Below are 22,366 nucleotides of genomic sequence, written 5' to 3' on the forward strand. Positions count from 1 at the left end.
AAATCATAAGACAAACGAGAAAAGGTACATAGGTGCTAAATGAGCCACTTTCATACTGACCAGGTGTCCTCAGAGTGTAAACGTGGTACTCTGCTGCTGGGCTGTGTCTAAAGGAATATCTACTGTAGTCACACTGTCCAGTTTCATAGTTGCAGAAAACCTCACAGATGCCAACAGAGAAGCAGCATTCTTGTAATAGGTCCATTAAAAACACACTGAAGTTGCAGCCGGAGCTCTAATTACCTGTAATGCTCACTGATGGGAATATTCTGGGAGAAGTATAAAGCGGATGTCCGTGCTCTCCAATGCCATTTCTTTGCAGGAAGGGTATAAAGGACACAGTCTTCTAACTCTTCTTGCAGCAGATCCACCAGCTGTTTATGGGACCCTCCACAGAATGCCTCTATGATGAGAATACTCATTGGCCCTTTCAAATAGTCACAGGTTCTAGAAAATAAGCAAAAAATACATTTTTTTTCCAAACACATGCATGTGGGTGTATAGAGATATTTTAAAAAATAAAAGTAAGTTAAATTATTATACCCAGAAAGTGAATATAAATAATATACACATTATTTTTTAAATTAGGCTTGTCCCACTTTTCTAAAAAGTATATAAAAATTAAGGTTTATGTTTTTTGTAATCAATGTTTTTACATCATTTGTGTTCATAATAGGGGACAAAGGAGGCTTCATTTTTCTGATTTCTATTTCCTTCATGCCCTAAGATTACTTCCACAATGACTCAAGTTTTTTCATCTACCCCAGGAAGTTGAAAGCTCTCTCCTGCTGTGATCACCCACTTCCTGGTTGGAACAGTTGTGACCCTGACTCAGTGACTTCAGAACTGCTTGACCTAGAATTCTAATCTTGGACAGTCAGTCAGTCACTGAACTCATCTCCTAAGACTCCCATTTCAAGGGCCCTTCATTTGTAAGGCTCTTTCCAGTTCAGGAATTCTCTGATTCTGTAACTCTCACATGAATCCATCTTTAAATTCACCAGCTAGCTATCCATGCTCCCAGTGAATCTGTACTTAGAACACAGCACATTCATATTCAAATATTAATCCTCTAGTGTTAAAAATCTTAAGGATACAATCTCTTGAGATACTGCATATACCTTGACCCCTTCCTCCCTAACTGTCAATATCCCACCCGCAAAGGAAGACCAAAAAAGTAAGGTAAAGCTATATGTCATGAACCAACAAGGTTTCTACAACCTTTCTTTAAACAAACTCATCAAGAAGGATGAAGTAATGTTATGATAAAAGACATGGTAAATTTTTCATCAGAGAATTTGCTACTAAGCAATTTTTTTATTTTAATAGCAATGGCTTTTATTAATGTGCCCCGTGAAATAAAAATATATGTATGAATGTAAAAACTTTTATAAACATTTCAAATTACACGCTATTTCCTGTAAGGAACAAGGAAGAAACATCATTCTTTTAATAAATACTACATTGTTTAAAAAATATTCCAGATATTTGAATTTTCCTTTATGACTTAAGTAAACACCACTCATTAAATGGCATATTGCTTTTCTTGATGTTTTTCCACAAAATTATGAGTCTCAACAACTTGATGCTTTTCACTAGTAAAGTTGTACTTTGTCTTGCTCAGTCAAAGCAATGCCAACTTAAACTGCATTTCAAAGCAAAACACTCAGATGGTTCTCAAAGAAATGAATTCAGTGTCTAAATCTGCCAATGAGCATGTTGGGGGAAAAAATACATAAGTATGTATTTCACTAATCTGAAAAATAAGCAGTGTTCCTCAGGTGGAAAAGGCATGAATCCTGAGGTCAGTGAGATACAAGTTTGAAGTTCAGCTCTGTCATTTCCTACCTGTATGACCTTGGATAAGTTACCTAACTTTGTAGCACCCAGTTTCACCTTCTCTAAAATGGGTACAACACTACTAACACAGAGGCATGTTGTTAAAATAAAATTGAAGCAAACTGCTTACAAACAGTAATGAGATATTTTGCCCCTCCCACTGTTCATATAAATCACTTTAGGAAGAAAGGACATCTTTGAATCCTCCAGCATTTTAATATCAGTAACTTTCAATCACAGATCCCTATCCACCAAATATAGCTGGGAAAGGTGGACATACTCCTGCATTTGAAACACAGTGGGTGTTCACTACTCCTCATCGGCAGCTTGCATTTCACATACAAATTTGAGAGTCCCACAGTCATGTGGGTAAGAAATACGCTCAGAGGCTGAGCTATACAGAGGCTCAGTTTTTTCAGACCAGACGGAGAATTCACCTCTAATAATGCAGCGTTCAAAACACTAACAAAACCCTTCCAAGTTTAACAAAATTATAGTCATTAATCCTTCATGTGATGGAAACTTCTGGAAAGTAACAGACCAATAAAGAGAATTTTGAAAATTATATCAAAGGTTTCAAGAAAGAATCAAAGCATTTTAACATTATTTTGCTTACTAAAGCCCATCACAGATATCTACTATCTTGCCTCACTTCCTCTGACCTAACCAGACTAAGGTATATATGCCCTCTATATCCTTAAAAGGTGTCTAAAAGGCTGTAAAAAACCTGAGATATTGCCCCAAGTGATGGAATGTGATATAAATCACTCTTAAGAATATTTTCCTCTTATACCTTCAAAGCAAGCAACATTAACATTAGAAAAAGCTTAAAAAGCTTTCTGATTCTTCATGACTCTGCCCTTTTCCATGATTAATCTAGAGCATGTATCATGCTGTGTATTTACAGATGTTTCTTTTGGGTCTGATCATGAGTTATCTGCAGACCATCAGCCACTGTGGAGGCAGGACATGTAGGTGATACCTCAGATTCAAGACACTTAGTAAGCAGAACAAAACACCAAGTATGTGGGAGGTCGAAAATAGAAAAGGGGAAAAAAAAGATTATAGCTATAGCAGACTTCCACCCCTTTAATAGCTCAGTAAGAAGAGTGAAATGTACAGGTTTGAACTTGAGCATTTTTCTAGTGGCCAATGGGTGTGCCTGCACTTTGGGTATTTTTCTAGGGAGAGTAACTATGTCCTACCATCTCCGAAAACTATACTTAGTGGCTTTGATTCATGGAAATTTGTTCTGCTTGTTTTGTGGAGACAGACATATCCTGGCAGTTCCCCACTTACTTCTATGCAACTTTGTGGCAAGGCGAAAATGTGTTCTTCCTTAATGGTCTTCTAAAAGCACAACCTGGAAGAAAGATGATGCCCATTAGGTATAAGCAAAAGAGGGGAAGCTGATTTTTAAATACAAGATTCAAACCAAATGTCATTACAGCACATTAAAGAACAGTTCAAATACTTTTGCTGTGCTTGAATTCTGTTTTAGAAAACACTACTTGAAACAAATAAGCATGAGTTTGAAAAAAGAAACCCACTTTGTTAAAAAGGATTTTGCTGCCGTGCTGGAATTTGCTAAAAGATAAGAGGAGTACACTATTTGCCCATTTTAGCCAAAATTCCAAAAAACTGCAGGTGGTCACCCTGACACCACAGATGCTTACAAGCACGTCAGGTGAATAAAGACATTTTGCACGACAACAATGTCTACTAGGCCATGAGTGATCGGGAGCAGCAGTAACAGGGCCTCAACACTGAAAGTACTTAGTCCAAAGCAAGAAGAGGGTCTCCTTGCGGAAGGAGGCTGTAGCCAGCTGTTCGCCCAAAGATGGTGGGTGAGCCTACACACAGTCAACTGTCTTATATAGGTGCCAGGTTTTATAAATCTGTTAAGTACTAGCATATGTAGCACCACAGACCTTAAATCCTGAAACATTTAAACTGCATGTATCAGAATTAGGAGTGTGTTATTTAAAACAAATTTTAAAACTTCTTACATTGGAGAACAAACACCTATCAAAAAGCCCATGTCCTTTCTGCATGACCAAAGAATGATGACATTTTATGACATTAAGAAAAGAGTAAGTGGCCAATCCATTCTTGCTCCCTGAAAGAGTATAAAAAATCTTTCAGATAAATTTTATCAACTTTTAAGTTTTTCTGCTTAATAAGTAAGCTTCACTTTAAAAAAAATCATTTCTTCAGCATATTTTATTCCCCAGTGACACCAGATGAACAAAAATCTACTATACTATTAAAGCTTTATGAAAGTTTAACTAATTATCAATACTATGATTTAATGATACATGCTTAAGTGCTAAACATTAAATTCACAACATAAAATGAGTCAAAGTGATAGTTATGGCATGGGAATTTTAAACCCCTTCAAATTCTATTTAAGACCACCAGAGCTCAAAAAGATCTAAGATTTATCTGCCTTTCCAAAAATTTGTTTACAATTAAAAGGGGAAAGTTAAAAATCACAACAGTATTTCATATAAACATTTTGCCATCAAGTCACCTCAATTAAAAACTAGTAACACATTGATAAGGTCACTGAGAACAAAAGTAGCCTGAAACCAATACTGTGAATATTTTTAAATTTTGTATTAAAACTTTTTGTCATTGTACCTGCATTTATTTTAAGCTTGACCTAATTTCTTTATTCCCTGAGCCATGATCATTTTCAAGGTGAACTACATTTTTGTCTACCTCCTCTAGCACTTACAGCTGCTATGATAGTTGAGGTTTTTGGGTTTTATTTTTTAACAGTAAAGATAAGGGAAATTTGCAATATGCTATTGATTTTTTGAAAGAGAGGTGTTACATATACATACACCCTGTGGAGTTTTAAAAATTCACCTAAGTCACAATAGAAACCCATAATTAAACCTCATAGGTGATGTCAATTCAGTTACCTATAACATTCAAATAATTTTCCAACCAAATACCAAGTAATAATTTTAAATCAGAGGAGTTGTATTAATATATTCCACAGACACCTTACTGCAATTAGGTGTAGGAAGGTATGGTTTCAGTGATGATGGTTTTAACAGTTTTAATCCTACACACATGAGAAATTGATTCCACAGGCTGATCCACACATGGCTCCGTGCCTTAAACTTCAATCAATTGCTGAAAACATATTTTCTATTTGCCTGTAAACAGTATTTGGAAAGTTAAGCTTGGCAGAGCAAAAAACGGTGAGCTTACATACAAAATGCTTTAAGTTGGGGAAAGTAAAATTTGTGTAGGATTTCCCAATAGGTCATCAGAGGTTTACCTGGTATTTTCTTATTGACCCCTTCCCTTCTGCACCTCCACCCACCAACTCCAACACACCCAGGTTCTATTTAAAAAGCAACCAATAACCCAGCAGAGTAAAATAGGGCAGTACTGAAAAAAGTTGGTAATACCTTCTAGCCCACTCGCTTATTTTAATGATTCATCAGGGAATCCCCAGTTGTTAAAATACACCTGAAATCTCATTAAATAGTAAAAAATAAGCATGCAAAGATTTCTGCTTTGAAACATGTCACCATTGGTTCCTCTAATAGAACCTACTAAGGGTGAAAATGCAGCAAAAATACATTTTGCTAAAATGTTTCCTCAAAGTGTTACACTGCATACAATTATCATATGGGGGGAAAAGGAGATAAACAGATCCTACAAAAAAAGTTATTTTTAAAAAACATTTTATAAAAACCAGGCATAGCAAATTTATCCTAACCCCTAAAACTTCAATATTATCCCTGAAGCCTGAAATATAATCTGGCATTAAATGTAGAGTAATAACCTTGCAATCCTAAAACTACAGGCATGGGCAGTATTCTTCACAATTAAAGAAAGTTGCGCTAACAGTAAGGAACCAATCAGATTTCTGAGCAATATTCTGAATGGAAGATGATGCATAATGGAAACTGATCATTATTCCATGATTTGATTATGGAATTTAAACCTAACATCTAGGGTAACTTGTATACTACTATGTGAACTTACATAGCAACATTTAAAATAATATCTTAGATTCATTCTGAAAAAGATGTAGCATTGTCATGTGTTATTCCCTTACAATGCTACAGATGTTCTAACTTCTTCACTTTGACTTTTGCTTCCTCGTGCAGTATGAGGATTTATGTCCCCAAACCAAGATTTGGTAGGAAGAATAACATGCCATTACTGTTTGTGGAACAATCTAAAGTTAGTTTCAAATGTGCCTTTCCAGTTATATTATTTGCAATGATCTTTTAGTACATACTCTTTTAAAAATTATAATCTTATATGCCTATGTGATTATTTAATTTTCCCTAAGAAATATTTTAATTCTTCTCAATTTGGGATTTAACTTTCAATATCAATCACTTACTGCATGACTTGAATTAATACAAAGTCTTAGTTCCAACTGTCAGTGGCAAATGCAAGTTCAACAAATGTTTACATGTACCAGCACTATGATATCACTTTTTTTCAAATATGCATAATTTCCACAAATAACAAGATGTATATATATTATAAATTCATTACCTTTCATTTTTTAAAGTTTATGTTCCACATTATATGACAAAACTATAACTATGAAACTTTTTTGAAAAGTTTACTGGTTTAATTTCACTGACAAAATACTAATCCTCCCTCAATTTTTCATTGCTATTAATTTCATGAATAATTTCAGACTATAAAAGTAGCAATGAATTAGTTCTACTGGACACTAGAAATATTTTCAATTTGCTGACATGTTAAAATGTGGCAGTATATTTATGAGTAAACAGAAAAATTTACACTAGAAAATCATCTCATCACTCATTTGTACTATTGCATCACCCTTTAACTAGGTCCTCATGCTAACAGAGAGACTTGGTTCCCAGCACACCGTTGACCATAAGCCAGCCACAAATAATCTTCCAAAATGCAAATCTAGTCATGAAGCGACACGCTCAGAAACCTTCAATGTCTCCATCAGTAAGGATAAAATCCAAGGCCCTACACATGGCAGTTCACCTCATTTTCTGGCCCCTTCCTCGTCTCCTCACTATAGCCTTGCTTCCTCTTCTTCCACTGCAATTCCTCTTCCCCCAACCCCAGACTGCACAGCAGTGATACCAGGTATCCACACTTACACAGTTAGTTCACATTTGTATAACTTCACACCTTTATCTCTTTTCCATCAGCCCTCCTCACATTCACCTGATGAAATTTCTGCTCATGAATCACCAATTCTTTGAAGCCATTCCCTGAACTTCTCTTAAACATGACTTCCTTTCTACTCTATACAGCATCATTATACTTGTTTTACTCTATTTTCCATGTCCTGCTTCACTACAGAGCTGTGAAAATCTGAAGAGTGGGGACCATACCATTATTTTCCTAGGGGCTATCCCAGAATTGGGCACACAGTAAACGTCACTAATTTTTTTTGTACAGCTGAAGTGAAAATCAGGAGGAAATGGGAAGTTGAGTCTGCCTTTAAAATAACTGCTTTCACTTAACACAGGCCCAAGCAAACAAACAAGTGTCAGGCAACACTACACTTCCTACCAATGGTTTCCATCATTCCTTAAGTATGAACTAAAGCAGCTTGTATATCTGAACACATTTTATCATATTCTCTTTCAAATACTGATTCTTTTGTACTGTTCACAGAAATCAGACTTTATTGGAAATATTTTTTCATGCAGATGTATGTTTATCTTAACCTACTACTATAAGTAACAATGATTAAAGAAATAGGAGAAATGCCATAGGCCAAAGTGAGTTTCACAGCCTAAGAGGGTATCTGTGAGACCATAAATTTTGAGAATCATCTGCTGTTTTTGACTGTTTGATCTATCATCATCCTACTTTAATCCGGAACTGGAATAGGATGAGATGCCATTTTTCACCATCAATCTGGAGATCCCATTCCACATTTTAGTAATTAGGCTTTTCTTTAATAGCAAAGAAAAAAAGGCATTTTTAAATGCTTTCTGCTAACAATTACTCATTTTATAAAAGTTTTACAAGATGAATAATGCATTTGCTTTCTCAAGACGGCATTTCTCCAGCCTTCCACCTTCTCTAAAATGGCCTGTCAATCAGTTCAGTGGGAAAAAACTGGACTATCTGACTCATTCACATACGGATATATAAGTAGAGAAGCCAGAGTGTATCACAAATGGTACCATTGTTCAACCATTTTTCTTTTATAGAGAATGAAATGGAGAATAGTGGTATCACTGACTGACAGAGAAAGGGTTTAAACCCAGGTCTTCTGACCCATATTCGCTTATCTTCTCATTTTATACTTCACTGGCAGGTAACTGATACAACACAAGTAAAAGTACCTCAATTCTCTAATCTTTGAAGTTTAGGGATTAAGTATCAATGTTTAATAATTATTTATATGTAAGTGATGTATGTTATAGTTTGTTTATAAGCATGTGAAATATAAATGTCACTATAAGATAATAAATATCTTTATTACATATTATATTTAATGATAACTCCCAGTAATTTGTCAATCTAGGATATTAGTGTTATAAGTCATACAAAACTGAATACTATATAGTTAGTGTGGTAAAACTTTTATTCTACTATTTTGTGATTTGTTCCAGAGTCCTACGTAACAATCCTTCCCCTGATGGCCCCAATCCTTATCCTTTGCCACCCAGCTATAGAATACTTCTTGACAGGATAACAAACCTTAAGGACAGAAGAAAGACAATATCCAGGATTCACATAACAAGAAAGGTTTGAAGTAGAAGGCCAAGAGCTCAGTCATATAGATATGTTCGGTCTATGTCATAATTTACTACTGTCACCATCAAACAAAGTCCGAGTCCCCTCAATATAATGATCTGTAGTACTTCTTTGTACTTGATACTTGTGGGATATATTTATATGAGTTATTATATAATATGTGTATCCTCTACTGGATGTTGTTTCTTGAGGACAGTGACCAAATTTTTTTGCTTACCACTATGTACCCAGCACACAGCAAAGTGTTGAAAACTTTCTGTTGAGTCAATTAACCATAAACCCTTTACCAGCAGCCTTGAAAATTTCTTTCTAACTTATAATCACCCCTTATGACCATTAATTATTACTTGCTCTCACAGACAGAACTTAATGCACATGTTCTATTACCCTCTAAATATAACAGGTGGCATCTTATTGTACTTGAAATGTCACAACTCATTCTAAGGAAAACAGTTCTGCCAACAGCACTGCTGAGGAGTTTAGAAGCCATGTTTCATGTCATGTTTCATATCTTCTCTGACCACACTGGACTCTGCAAAAATATTTAACATAAGGACAGTCGAGTCTACGATCTGAAAGACTTCAAATGGTTTAATCATTAGACTAGCATTTTTTCTTGGACAGAAGCATTATCTCGCTACCCCTACATTGGTTTCTATGTCAAATTTTGACTCAAAATTGGTTTGTGCAAGGCAATTATAAATATAAACACCAGATGACTTTAAAATAAAATGACTAACAGATTCTTTACTGGTGCTAGTGAGTCTCACTCTAACATCTTTAAAGAACTTAATCCACACTAACTAAATAAAAAATTCTTGAGAAGTTTCCCTCTCCAGTAGGAGGCACATATCACATTTTAGTTAATTTTGAAATAGAAATAGCAGGGTTACTTAAACACACAAACATTCTCAACATCCTATTTGAAGTGCAGTAACCCGAGCAAACATAGGTGGCATTCCCTTGATGAGTTGAAATAAATGTCACCAAGTAGAAAGTTCTGGTTTAGTCACTTCCAGTGAAAAATAAGAGGACATAATCTCACAACTTCACCTATTTATCAGTGAGGGAAATCAACTTAAAAGAAATGCAAAATCCTAGCTACTCAGGAAGCAAAAGTATATCAGGTAAACACTTGGGAGAAGAGAAACTTCCATAAAAGACAAAAGGGCTAGAAATTGATACTATTAGAATTACCAATATTAGACACCTTTAGTATTTTTTAACAGCCATTTTATATCAGCAAAAGTCCCCGTGCAATAAGATTTCTTAAATGGTATTAGGAAGTGTGAGGTGAAGCCAGTATTAGGTCCCTTAAGATCCAAATCAATAAAACCATGTTTTAAAGATGAATCAATTAAAATATTTAGTGACACTTCCCTTATCTCCAAAGTTCCACAAGAATATAAAAATTTATTAAAAGTAGGATTAGTTAAAAGTATATTTTCTTCTATTTATTTATTGCAGCAGGTCCTTTTCTTACTGCTCTATATTTTTCTAGTATCTTTCAATGGTCAAAGACATTTGTTGATGGTTTAAGAAGCCAACACTAGAAAAACTGGATAGAGTCTAGAGATGGTTAATGATAAATCTTAAAAAGTCCAGAAACCCAGTTTAGATCAAGGCTGAGTAAATCTAATAGATATGGTAATGAGAGCTGTAACACTATTTTTAAATATCACAAGGAGCATATTATTAGCTACCCACTATTATAAGAAAAAGTGTCAGTCTGATAATAATAGACTGGGATTTTTTAATCCTGAAGACATCTAGGATTGAGACCATTGAGTAAAGAAAAGGTATACAGAGACAACAGCATTCACTTTCTCAGAGGTCTACTGTACTCTATGGTTTCTGCAGAGGAAGCACAAGCCTGCCCATATCATCTGACACACACGTTTCCACTGAATAAAAGATAAGTAGCAATAGCTCAAAGTTTCCTGACTGAAGCTAGCTCTATGACTTTTATCTATTTAGTGGCCTTGTCTGTCACTATTATCTCTTTATCAACTGGTTTTTCAAGGAGACATTCCAGTGACATAAATATTTTGTCTAATGAAGCAGAGACCCTGCAATACAGAGTATTCTTTGCAAACTACCCAAAGCCGCACTCTGCATCCTCATCATCTCTTTAGGAAGTAATTTCACACTTTGCAAACAGTGTGTTCAAACAGAGTAAGGTTGCTTAGGAGTTCATTAATTCCCCCTTGCATCTCTATCTGGCATATATATGCACCATATCTGGTACCATAAGTCTCTTTACTGGATTAATTAGCATTCACAGTTAACAAATAGCCTGACTCATTATAGAGACAGATTATAACTTAAACTCCTAAAACTACATACATATTATCCTGTATTTCATATAATAGCTGTTCAAGTAATCTTAGTAGAACTGGAATAAAGGAATATTTTGTTTCCCCTTATCATTCCTCTTGCTTAATCTGCTAATGCCCCTTTTCCCCTCCTTGTTGCCAAAATTACTTGCAAGAACTAAATTTAAAACATCATATAAGCTCTTTCACAATGTTCAGCAAATGCCTGCCAAACAGTGTTACCTCTCCCAGGAGTACATGTATGTTACTAGGGAGCAACAGGTGATGGTGAAATTTCAGCTGAAATTTCTACTGAAAAGTAGATGAGAATAGTTTGTGAATTTAAAAAACCCTTCTCAATTCCTGAAAACATAGCCTGAAGGCTGTTACCTACTCTACTAATGTATAATACTAGATTTGCTTGAAATATTAAAAATCTCCTGTCACACCTGAACATAACACAAAAGATTGAAAATTATACATATCTTCTGCTTCAATAATACCACTTCTAAGAATTAGCCCTACAAACTCTCAGTAATCTTTATTAAAGTCTTTGCCCTAAGTTAAAAGCAATCAAAATGTCCAAAAAAAAGGAATCTCTTATAATGAAATGATTAATTACTAAAAATCATAATGAAGAAGAATATTAATTGGCATAGGTTGCATGACTGCATGAAGTGAATAGATAAAAATGTACAATGAAATGAATACATAAACATATGAGAGAACATAGAGGCACACAGGTAGACATAAATAATCATTTGTGGTAGAATTATGAGTGATTTTGTTTTTCTCTTTGTGCTTCATTTTATTCTTCAAGTTATCTTCATTGCATATGTTTCAACTTGCAATTAAAAGAAACTATAAAGTTTTCTTAACTTTAGGGAAGGAGGTCAAATTTTTGGAAATAAACAACTTCCCAATTACTGAAGGTGTATTCCCCTACACAAGCTTTCAAGTGGCTTTCAAATTATCCTAACAACTACTGCTATAAAGAAACTTACTAAAACACTAATCAGCAAAGGTTAAACCAATCGGGATATAGCTACTCACAAGCACGGTAACTTTGGTTTCGCAAATACTGCTTATCTAATTCACGAAATAAAAGTAATACTCAACTAAAAAAGGCACTTTAATTATTAAATAATTATAATCAGATCACAATCTTTGTTTACATATAAAGAATATGGAGCTGTACTTTGACAGAGGGTGTCAGAAACTAAAATGCTATTTGGTACTTACAGTTTTGAATAGGAACATGGGGGAAGTATACTGCAAACTCAAAGTTTTAAAGTTCAAGTAAAATGTCAAAGTTAATTTGCACTTTAAGAATTAGTTATAGGTCTCGAAATAAGGGGAGATATTTAATTAAGATGAGTAAAATGGATAAGAACTTCTAAGTTCACAATTTCAAAGTGTCTATATTAAGAAAGCAGAAAAATGTTATTGCAAAATCATCCACATGTGTTACACATGTTAAAAAAAAAGGAACTTATTGGATATTCAACTACTAGAGACACAGTCTGGCAATTTTAAAAGATTGTCTCCTCTCATAACCACTCAGATTTTTCCTACATTTATATACACACAATAGGTGAATGGATACTCAATAAACATTAACCCAATGGCAACTCACACTTAGTAGAGAAATATTTTTAAAAGGAACCTCCAAGTTCTAAGTACTTTATATAATTTAAATGCCATGTTTCATTCTCAAGTAATAAGAAATAACTCTACTAGTTCTGGAATTGTTTTCCAATGCAACAATTTCATCCAATTTCATTTTTAAACCATCTATTCTGAAAAACTTAAAATTGAGAAAGAAAACAAGCTACTACCAAAAGTACACAAGTAATAAAGAATTAACCTCTGGAAAGCAGAAAAAATACAAATAAAAATATGAAATATGTAAATGTAGAAATTAGAGGGAAGTTTATCATTTCATCTGTTTTTTTAAAGAACACCAAGATACTGCCAAAGAACTCAACAAATAAACCTATCAATATATAAATTGTCCATATATTAAAGGAATTACTACTAACTTGATAAGGAAAAGAAATCCTAATCTCAGGAAAGCTCCATGTGGCATTTTTTAACTTTATTACCACTTTGTTGACTCTCTGTCCCAGAGCAGATCACCTCCAACATTAGTACTCTGACCTTATAGGAAAGTGACAGATAAAGTTTATGATGAGAAAAAATGAGTTTTTATGGGATTTCAAAAGGGAATTCTTATGACACTAAAAGCCATATAATAATATTGATTTGATAACTAATTTTTTTACTGCCAAATTACAGACTTGAGATTTCTGGAAAAACAGCCAAGTGAATTTGCCATAAATTCAATAAAATAGAGGCTTGAGCTCATGACAAAGAGTCTAGAATCTCTTTGCAAACTTTAAATATAGACATTAAGTGTTTTTTAAATCACTGTCCTTAAATTTTTCAGTATCCCAAGATTTAATTTTTACATTGGGTCTGACTGGCCCTCCTCTGACATTTATCAAAAGTCAGTATAAGCTAGTACCTTTCTGAGTAAATAATTTCTATTCCTGCTTCTAGTATTCCTCAGTCTTAAAGGCAAATGTACAGAAACAAGGATTATTTTCTTGTAAAATCATCCTCAAAAATCAATTAGAATATTCAAAATATTCCATTCTCACAAATGAAAATAAGTTGCTTGCTGAAATGACAGTCTTCCATTTCACTGCCTTAAAAATTAAGCTGGCATGGATAATAAAAGTGTTTTCTGACTGGATATGCTTGGCATTCAAATATTTTTAAAACAAACACTAATCTGTAATTAGATTTCACAGGCACAATATATAAAAAATAGAATTTTTCATTTTCTGAGAGTAATATTAATGATTTGATATTATAAAGTTAGAACAATACCACTGCTTGCATAAACCTATAAACAATCCTGCACATGAGTGTTATTATTCTGTTCAGCCTTATCTTTACCATGCACTCCTTTAGCAAATATTTAGTGTGCCTACTATGTGTCCGCCATCATTCCAGGTGTTTACAGATAAATTAGGCAACAAAGAAATGTTCTTGTTATCACAGGAATTTGTTTCTAATTGGAGAAAAGACAATCATCCCGTAAATGTATATCAAATGCTGGCAGATGCTTTTACAAAGAAAAAATAGCACAGGGTAGTCAAGTCCTGCTGAGGACTAGGAGGGAAAGGCAGTATTTTATAAAGAGTTGTCAGAGAACAACTTGCTCTTGATGAGATGCCATCTACACAGAAACCAGAAGAGGAGAGAGAGGGTGCTATGCAGATCTGGATCTAAAGCCTTCCAGGCAGCAGGCACAGCAAGATCCTGAAACAGAATATGCTTGGCATGTGCAGAGAGTAAGAAGGTCTCTGTGCCCTCAAAGCATAAACAAATTTGCTGTCTTCAACAAGCATTTATTGAATGATTACATTCTAAAAATTATGCTAAGTGTTTCCTGATATTAAGATGACCCAAATATAGTTTCTGGCCTCAAGCCTGGATATAATTACAATACAGAGTCATAAATGTTACAGAACACTTGAACAGGGTCTCGAACAGAGACCGATAGCGAGATCTACTTCAACAAGGTGAACGAAGAGCCCAGAACGTACAAGGGGCCAGGATCGCAACTACAAAGAGGAGCTGAGTTGGCAAATACTCTTGGCTCACTCAACAACTATTCAACCCTTTTCTCTTTTGCTGACTTCTAGAACTGAGGCTAAAATACTCAGTCTCTCAGGTGCAGGGGGCAGGGAGGCATGTTCCATAATGACGAAGGTGGAAAGTCTTCCAAAATGATGTGGGTGGAAAGAAGGCTCAAAATTGGAAAGCACCCTCTATTGTGAGCCAAGATACTGCCAAAGAACTCAACAAATAACCCACAGGTCTTAAGAGCTGACCCACCCAAGCCTTGGCGATCAGGACCTGCTTCCAGTCCTTCTGCCCCCGGCCTCCCTCATAATCTTCCACTTCAGTGTGGCAGCAGCTTCTAACTGAACTCCAGAACTGCAGATACATTTCATCTGTCTTCCATTCTTCCTCTAAAACTTTCAGATTTCTTAAGTCCTCCATTCAAAAACCTATGATTTTTCTAAGAGAGAAAATTACTTAACAAGAAATAAGACCCCTTATAATTTGGTTGCAAGCTCCTTTTTGAGCCTCAATTCCTGTCATTCTCACAGATACACCATTACGCATACACAACAGACTCCCTGCCACTTTTTCACACATTCCATACACATTCCCACCTCCAAGCACTGCTAACACTGTTTCTTCTGCCTGGATCCTTTCACCTTTATTTACCACCTGTCAAATTCCTACAAACAGTTCAAGGCTCCACTCAAATTCCACCCCATCCATAAAGGCTTAAGTCAATTGCTCACCCATATTCAGATAGTCAGAAGTAATTACTCCTTCTGTAATACCACCAAACTTGGCTTACACCCCAATTAGAGCAGTTAACATAAGCCCACCTATATTACAGTTATACAATATATAAGTGTGACCAACCAGATTTCAATTCCCTGGCAGCAAATTTTGTGTACAATTCATGTTTATATCTATTCATAACCCAGCGAAGTGCCTTATACACAACAGGCATTCAATTAATGTACTCTGAATTCTCCTCAATAGACTACAGTAAGTCCTCACCTTATGAGAGAGGGGAAAAAAGAGGTTTTCCTAGATTAAAAATTACAAAGTCACCAGTAAGTGAATTGTCTAGGTATTACTATTGCATTTAGCAGATATCATTAAATAAGAAGATAATGACAACAAAAAATAAACCATGCGTACTTATTGGGCAGCATAAAATTAAAGAAGAAAGGACAAAGTAAACATTACCAAGGGGTACTAAAACAATTCACCTAACAAATATTTACTAAGTGTCTACTATGGGCCAGATCCTATACTGATCACTCAGGTGAAAAGACTGAGAAAGTGAATGTTTTTATATGCAGAATTTCTAAGTGCAAAGTATTGACCCATAAGTTATTCCTTCAAAAACTATGACCAAAGATCAGTTTCAGGGCTGAAACAGACAATCAACACTCAATTCTGAGTCCAAATCTAGTAAACTATCTTGCCTAAATTGTGATTATGTAGGCACTCTCCCCTAGGACTGCTTCTGAATGTTAAAAGGGCTCCCTTTATTTTCAGTGACTATAAACTGCTCAGATAGAAAATTTGAGTTCCAGATACTTGAATACATTCCCTGCTTGGAGATAAGTTCTATCCATGCACAGGTTGTTTTATTAATTAAGGTACCAACAACCCTGCTATCATGAATGAAAAGGGAGGAATTTATTAAAATAGTGCTATATAGGGGGTGTTGTATGGGAGAGAGTGGATAGTTGTTTGCTTTGTCTTCTGAGGTCCAAATAACAAAAATAGAATGGAAATACAATAAAAGAGATTTAGGTTAGACATTGGACGAGTCGTGAGGCACTGATTTATACTCCCAAGTTACACCCAGCCATTTTTTCTGCAGATTTTGAATGTAGAGGTAGCCAGTTTTCTTCTTTGACAGTTTAAGACAAAGTCAGCAGATGTAAAGATAACTTCTTAGGGCTTCTTTTGGACATGTTTTCTATTGTATATAACCACTTGCAAGTATATTGAAAAAAATATGAAGCTGTTACTCTACAAATTAAAAGAGATAATATATCCAAAATACCATCTAGAATAAAATCAGATTCAGTATACTCTTAGCCATGAGGCTACCAAGGATCTAATAACTCCCTCTTGTAAATCAACATCAATAATATAAATTATTAAAACGATTGCCTTATGAATAAATTCAAATTTGCTTATTTCTTCAAAAACTGAGATTTTAATACAAGTACTACAAACTAGCCTCGTCTAAACAATAGTCTATACATAGAGTTAAAAAAGAGATTTTTTTAAATTTACTCATGGAATAATATGCTCCAATGAAAGCAGTGGTACTCAGTTATTCTTAAGATTTTCCTATAACCTTTGCATCTGAGTGCCTTCCATTCACAAAAACTTTCACATCTTTATAAAACTGACATCTCTTTAGCAATGACAAACAAGTCTGTAAAATTTAGTCTACAACCCCTCACAAAGTAAAAATGCTGCTGTACTCTTTCTATGTGTAAATGATTTGCACCAAGAATATCAACAAGATAATATATTTCTTAATATTCATTCATTCATTTAACACGTGTTTGTCAAGGGTCTACATCTAGGCACTGTGCTAAGGGTAAAGACACCAAAATTAACCGAATTACAGTTCCCGTCCTCAAACACAGAAACATAACATTACATATCAAAACATACTCACTGGATGTCAAAGGGAACCAATAGCAAGTACCTAAATATCCCAAGGACCCAGAAAGCTCAAAGATCCAATCAACTAGCTCTACAAAAGAACTCAAGGATGGCAAAATTTTAGGATGGCTCACTCAACATTCATTCCAATTTTCCTCTTCCCTGCCTTCCTTCAAAACAGAGATAGGATGGCTAAAATACTTTTTATATCATTCTAGAGGTAGTTATGTGACATACATTTTGGCCAATGAGATGTAGGTAGAAGTCTCCAAGAGAAGGCACACCTTTCTGGAAAAAAAAGAAACCTCTCCATGAGGAGAAGGCTTCTGAGCATCCTTCACTTTTCTTCCTGCTTGAAGACAGGAACACAATTTAATACAATTAAACACAATTTCCAGAGGTCCAAAGTCATTTGTGATATAAAAGGCCAAAGTTAGGTACTAAGGATGGTGGAGAAGGAAGATGGTCTGTGGATCCCTGATGGCATCAGTTACCTGTGAACTAACTCCCTCCAGACTTCTTAGGACAGGAGAAAAATAAAACCCTTACTCATTTAAATTACAGGAAGAGTTTCTACTACTCAGAGACAGAGATATTTTTAGCATTAAAAAGTACTATCAAAGAGAAAATGTCTAAGTGAGGCAATGTATGGATCCTGTTTCCTTGATTTAGGCTATGAAAACAATTTGCATTTCTACAATTTTCCTGCAGTTCTCAATAATCTAGATTACTTAAATAAACATGCTCTAATTCCTCCATGGAAATCCATTTGTTCCATAGTCATTATAAGATTCTCTCTTCCTAACTGAAATCTTCAATCTTCAACCCTGTGACATTTTGTATAGTATGGCATATATCATTCATATATGTAATACATACATATAAATAAAGAGCTGAAGGTTAGGAAGGAAGGAGTAAGGAAAGAGACTACAGAGAGGGAAGGAAGGAGAAATCCAGATTATTTGAAAGTACAAACCATGTTTTTCAACTGTGTGAGCACTTTAAAAAGTAGCTTCAGAATAAAGGAAAGATCACATGATAACAGTATTTTCTTAAATAGGAAAGACACTCACCCAACTTGAAATCACTAATTCTGTTTTTGGAAATTTTTCAGACTTGGAAAATATATGCCAAACATATTCTGTGTCCAATTTTCCACCAGCATTATTATATTATTGTGATAGTCTACCTATCTCTAGTGTTCTCCCTAAAGTAATAATCTTTTTATGTAAGTTTCTATTGTACAAATTTTAAATGTGTACCATTCCTCAGATAGTTTCTATCATATGGTGCTGAAAAGATTCATTAATTTCAATCACCATCAACTCCATATGCCACATATACTTTTTCTGCTTTTTTTGTTCAAATATATTTTACTGTGGCCATTCAAAGGAAAATTACACTCTCCAATAACATTTGAGTTCCTCTCAGTTACCCTTTCAGTGATTCAGGGTAATGATAGAGTAAAGAATTGTGTTCTTTATGGGCTCTCCGTTTCTTTTTCCTTTTCTTTTTCTTTTTTTTTTGTCTATTTGGTAGAATTTCAGTTTCAAATCTCTTGTGCCAAAAAGCAATGGGTAATATCTAATGCTCTTCTATAACAGTAGCTTAGTTTGGAGGCAAGGGAATGAGAGTCAAGAGAAATTACTCTTATTCCCAGATTTTACAGTCTTGTCATATGGGATAAGCAATCTCTTATTCCATTTTCTTAAAATAGAATTATGGAACCATAATAGGTCAAGAGAGGGGGTGCAGAAAAAAGAACTAGAAATTTTTCAACAATCTCTGAGCATGAGTAATGGCTAACATGGTGAAATTATTTAAAGTTCTAGCTCTAAATTCCCACTGAGATCAGTCAAAAAAAAAAAAAAAAAAGAAAAAAAGGAAGAAACCTATACAAAATACCTCGGGCTTTACATTCCTGGGTATTGTTCACAGGTAAAGACTCCTTCTAAAAAACAGATAAAAGCTACATCTCTTCTTCATGAGACTGCAAGAGTGGGATAAATAAGGATAGCAAATATAGATGGCATAACATAAACTCTTTCATTTTAAAACCAGCATTCAAAGACATTCTATGACAATCCATATGAACTCAAAAAAATATTTAGAAAATGACAAGTCTCCTTTGTTTATATCATCTCAACTTCAATTTCATCTGTACTTATCTCCTTTAAAACAAATATTTCTAGGGACCTTTACATAATATGAAGTCCTTCTTCTCAGGCCCACTTTTATTTGGTTATCTTTTTAGGTGCACTAAAGATTGAGTTTACAATAAACTGAACAGACAGCATACAAAAGGCTTTTAGAACTATACCATATGGTCCAGGGAAGGCAACAATCTGGACGATCCCCATTTCAATCTGCAAGCTTGTCCACCTCTATAACACATTATACCACTGTAATAAAATATTAAGATGGAAATGTAAAAGTGAAAATACTCTATCTTTAGCATTACTACGCAACCACACTTCTGAAAATTTACTGATAAACTTAATAAACATTTACTTTAATTTACATTCTGAAATTTTCATATGTAACACCAGGCATACAAACCTAGGCCACTATTCACTAGAAACAATATTTCAGCAGGAATGTGTGTGGGTATTCAACTTATGCTTCAGAAATTTGGAAGGAAAAAAAATACACAAAACACTTTTACAGGGGGCATATTGGCAGGGGCTGATGTAACAGATGACACATTCTTGGAAATCAAATAAAAGCAATAGGGAAATACCCATTGCTGCCTGGTGAAGGCCTAATCACATGGACACAGCTGGAACCAATGCAGATCATTCATTAATAAAATTGTATTGTAGTAGCCACTTTTTGATGCATTTCAATTGCTGCGTTAGCCAAATCTCTGAATTTCTTTGTTTGGTTGGTTGTTGCATTTCTTTGTTTTAAGCAGAAATATGAGAAGATTTAGGACAGAAAAAGAAAAAGATAAGAAATCCTGCTCTCATGCTAAAAATGAGACTAGCTCAAAAAGCTAAATGTCACTTTACCTTGCAATCTCCTTACACTATCAGCAGCTTAAAATATGCAGCGTAAACCTGAAAAGGGGAAACTCATATGGTACTATGGATAAAAAGTGAGCAGTGTGAGATGCCGCAGAAAACATACAAAATACTTGTGAAAGTATTCTACAGAATGATATTACAAGATGGTGGGCAGGGGAATTAAAATGTATCAAAAATTAGGGGGGAAATCAAACTAACTGAATACATACCCTTCCATGTAGTACTCTCTATTGAATTTTAACACTGTATATACCACATGCTTAAGGGAAGAGTACTATTTTTGACCACACACACTTAGAAATCAATATATTTGTTACTATATGTTACCAATATTTGATATCAAACAAAATATTCACATCACCTGCCCAGGAGATATGTTTAAAATCTGTTTCGATATTCAAATGACATAAAATACTAGTCATAATTATAAACATGGTACTTAATATAATAAAATAAATTATTAGTTAAAATAATCATTTAGTATTTATCCAACTTTGCCGGTATTCTTTATTAAATTTATTTATCCATGTTTCTAGAAATACAATGATTAAGTTACTATACTATAATTCCTGAAAACTGCACAATATCAAACTACATAGATTTGATGTGTGTTCTGAATTAAACAAAACTGTAGAATTTATTATATACAAAAATGAAAACCTCAACAGCATTTACCAGGAAAACTGCTCAAACATTATAGGTCTTAAATATATTTCTACTATGCCTCTGTGTATAGTTAGAATAAACAAATATATAGGAGAATCCATGTTGAAATTCCTAAGTCACTGAAAGATACATTCCTGACACAGAAAAGATAAAGGGCTTAATCGCAAATACAAATTACACCAATGGGGAAAATTTATTTAAACTCAATAGTATCTAATACACAATAAATATTTTCAACATATGTGAACATACAGAGTGAAACAGTTTTTGGTCTTTGCTACCTTGAACCAATTCTAGTATTTGCAGACCTTGGCACAGAGGATTCAAGTCAGAGAGTCAGGCACTTAACTTGGACCAAGAGAAAAAACTGGAAAAAAATGGAACAGTTTCAACGGCATTCCTTCTCAAAAACGGCATAAATTCTAAAGCTTAAAACGTTGACCTAAAGATTTAATTGATATAACTTAACAGGCATCTCACCCAGATTCATTTTAGCTGCTCTACATAAAAAGCTACTCAAATATACGTTAAAAAAAAAAAGAAGAAAAAATTGCAATGGGGTGGGGACGATTGTAGTATTTACTGCATGTACACTGAAGCAATTTGAGTATTTGTTTTGCTAAAGTAATGAGCCAGTATGTTGCTGAACCTGTCTTGAGAATGAGAGAAAACAACAGGTGAGTTTATTTAATGCATACTTTGATATACCTGTTTTACAAATCCCTTGAATGATTTTAAAGCATTTTCTTAATTAAAAATAAATCTCTAGGAAGAAAAAACAACTGTTGGATTACACAAGTTAATCTTACTGCTTCCATAATAGATATATTTCCCACTATATATGTCATATAAAAATGTTTCACATTAACAATTCTAACACGAACCACTGTTTACTTTCTTTTCAGTCACATTTGTTATACTGCCACAAAAATACATGAGTTTTTCCTCCCAAATTTTCTTATTGCCAAAAATCATTGACATTTTTTAAATGAAAATCAGTCAAAATAATATCAATCTTCTCTTAAGAAAACATATTCTGCCTATTTAACTATTCTCATCTTGATTACAAAATACTAATTATTAAAATAGATCACTTGAAAGTAAATCATTTGTTTTTACTTAATACAACAGAAAACACATTTACATTTTGAGGAACACTATGAAATTTCATGGAATGCTTGCTTATAAGTGAAAAATATAGTCTCCTGCTCGAATATTCACTAAAAAATCATAATGCTGTATTTGCATACCGCTTATAATAATAGTTAACTAGCTATAATTTAGACAGAATTGGGAAACTTAAAAACATTTCTGTGTTTTATCTTGCATTTTGATTTCAAAGGAAAAAAATTTAAATACACATCCTTATATTTAACGAAGTTAATTTGTTTATATAGCAACACCTATCAGACATTCTAAAAATGAGTACTCAAATTGTAAAAGATAAGAACTGACCCTGACTTTTAGACAAAAATA

At 34.1% G+C, this 22,366-nt stretch overlaps 1 protein-coding gene across 17 annotated transcripts in view; it reads right to left on the reverse strand.

Moving 5' to 3' along the window:
* GTDC1 (glycosyltransferase like domain containing 1) overlaps nucleotides 1–22,366 on the reverse strand; it is a 352,224-nt gene that overhangs the window by 247,250 nt on the left and 82,608 nt on the right. For 15 of the 17 annotated variants that reach the window (XR_012133380.1, XR_012133381.1, XR_005061974.2 and 12 more), the window contains 2 exons: nucleotides 3,139–3,202; nucleotides 244–447 (listed from right to left, as the gene is read on the reverse strand). Coding sequence is in view for 13 of the 17 variants with exons in the window: in XM_073241398.1 (XP_073097499.1) it covers nucleotides 244–422 (179 nt within the window). In the remaining 4 variants the exon portion in view is untranslated. Of the gene's footprint in view, nucleotides 1–60; nucleotides 221–243; nucleotides 448–3,138; nucleotides 3,203–3,848; nucleotides 3,959–22,366 lie in introns of those variants that run through there. The other 2 variants (XM_073241396.1, XM_037020786.2) reach the window with 2 other exon arrangements.

The sequence above is a fragment of the Manis javanica genome, chromosome 7 (assembly GCF_040802235.1).
Source record: "Manis javanica isolate MJ-LG chromosome 7, MJ_LKY, whole genome shotgun sequence".
Classification (NCBI taxonomy): domain Eukaryota; kingdom Metazoa; phylum Chordata; class Mammalia; order Pholidota; family Manidae; genus Manis; species Manis javanica.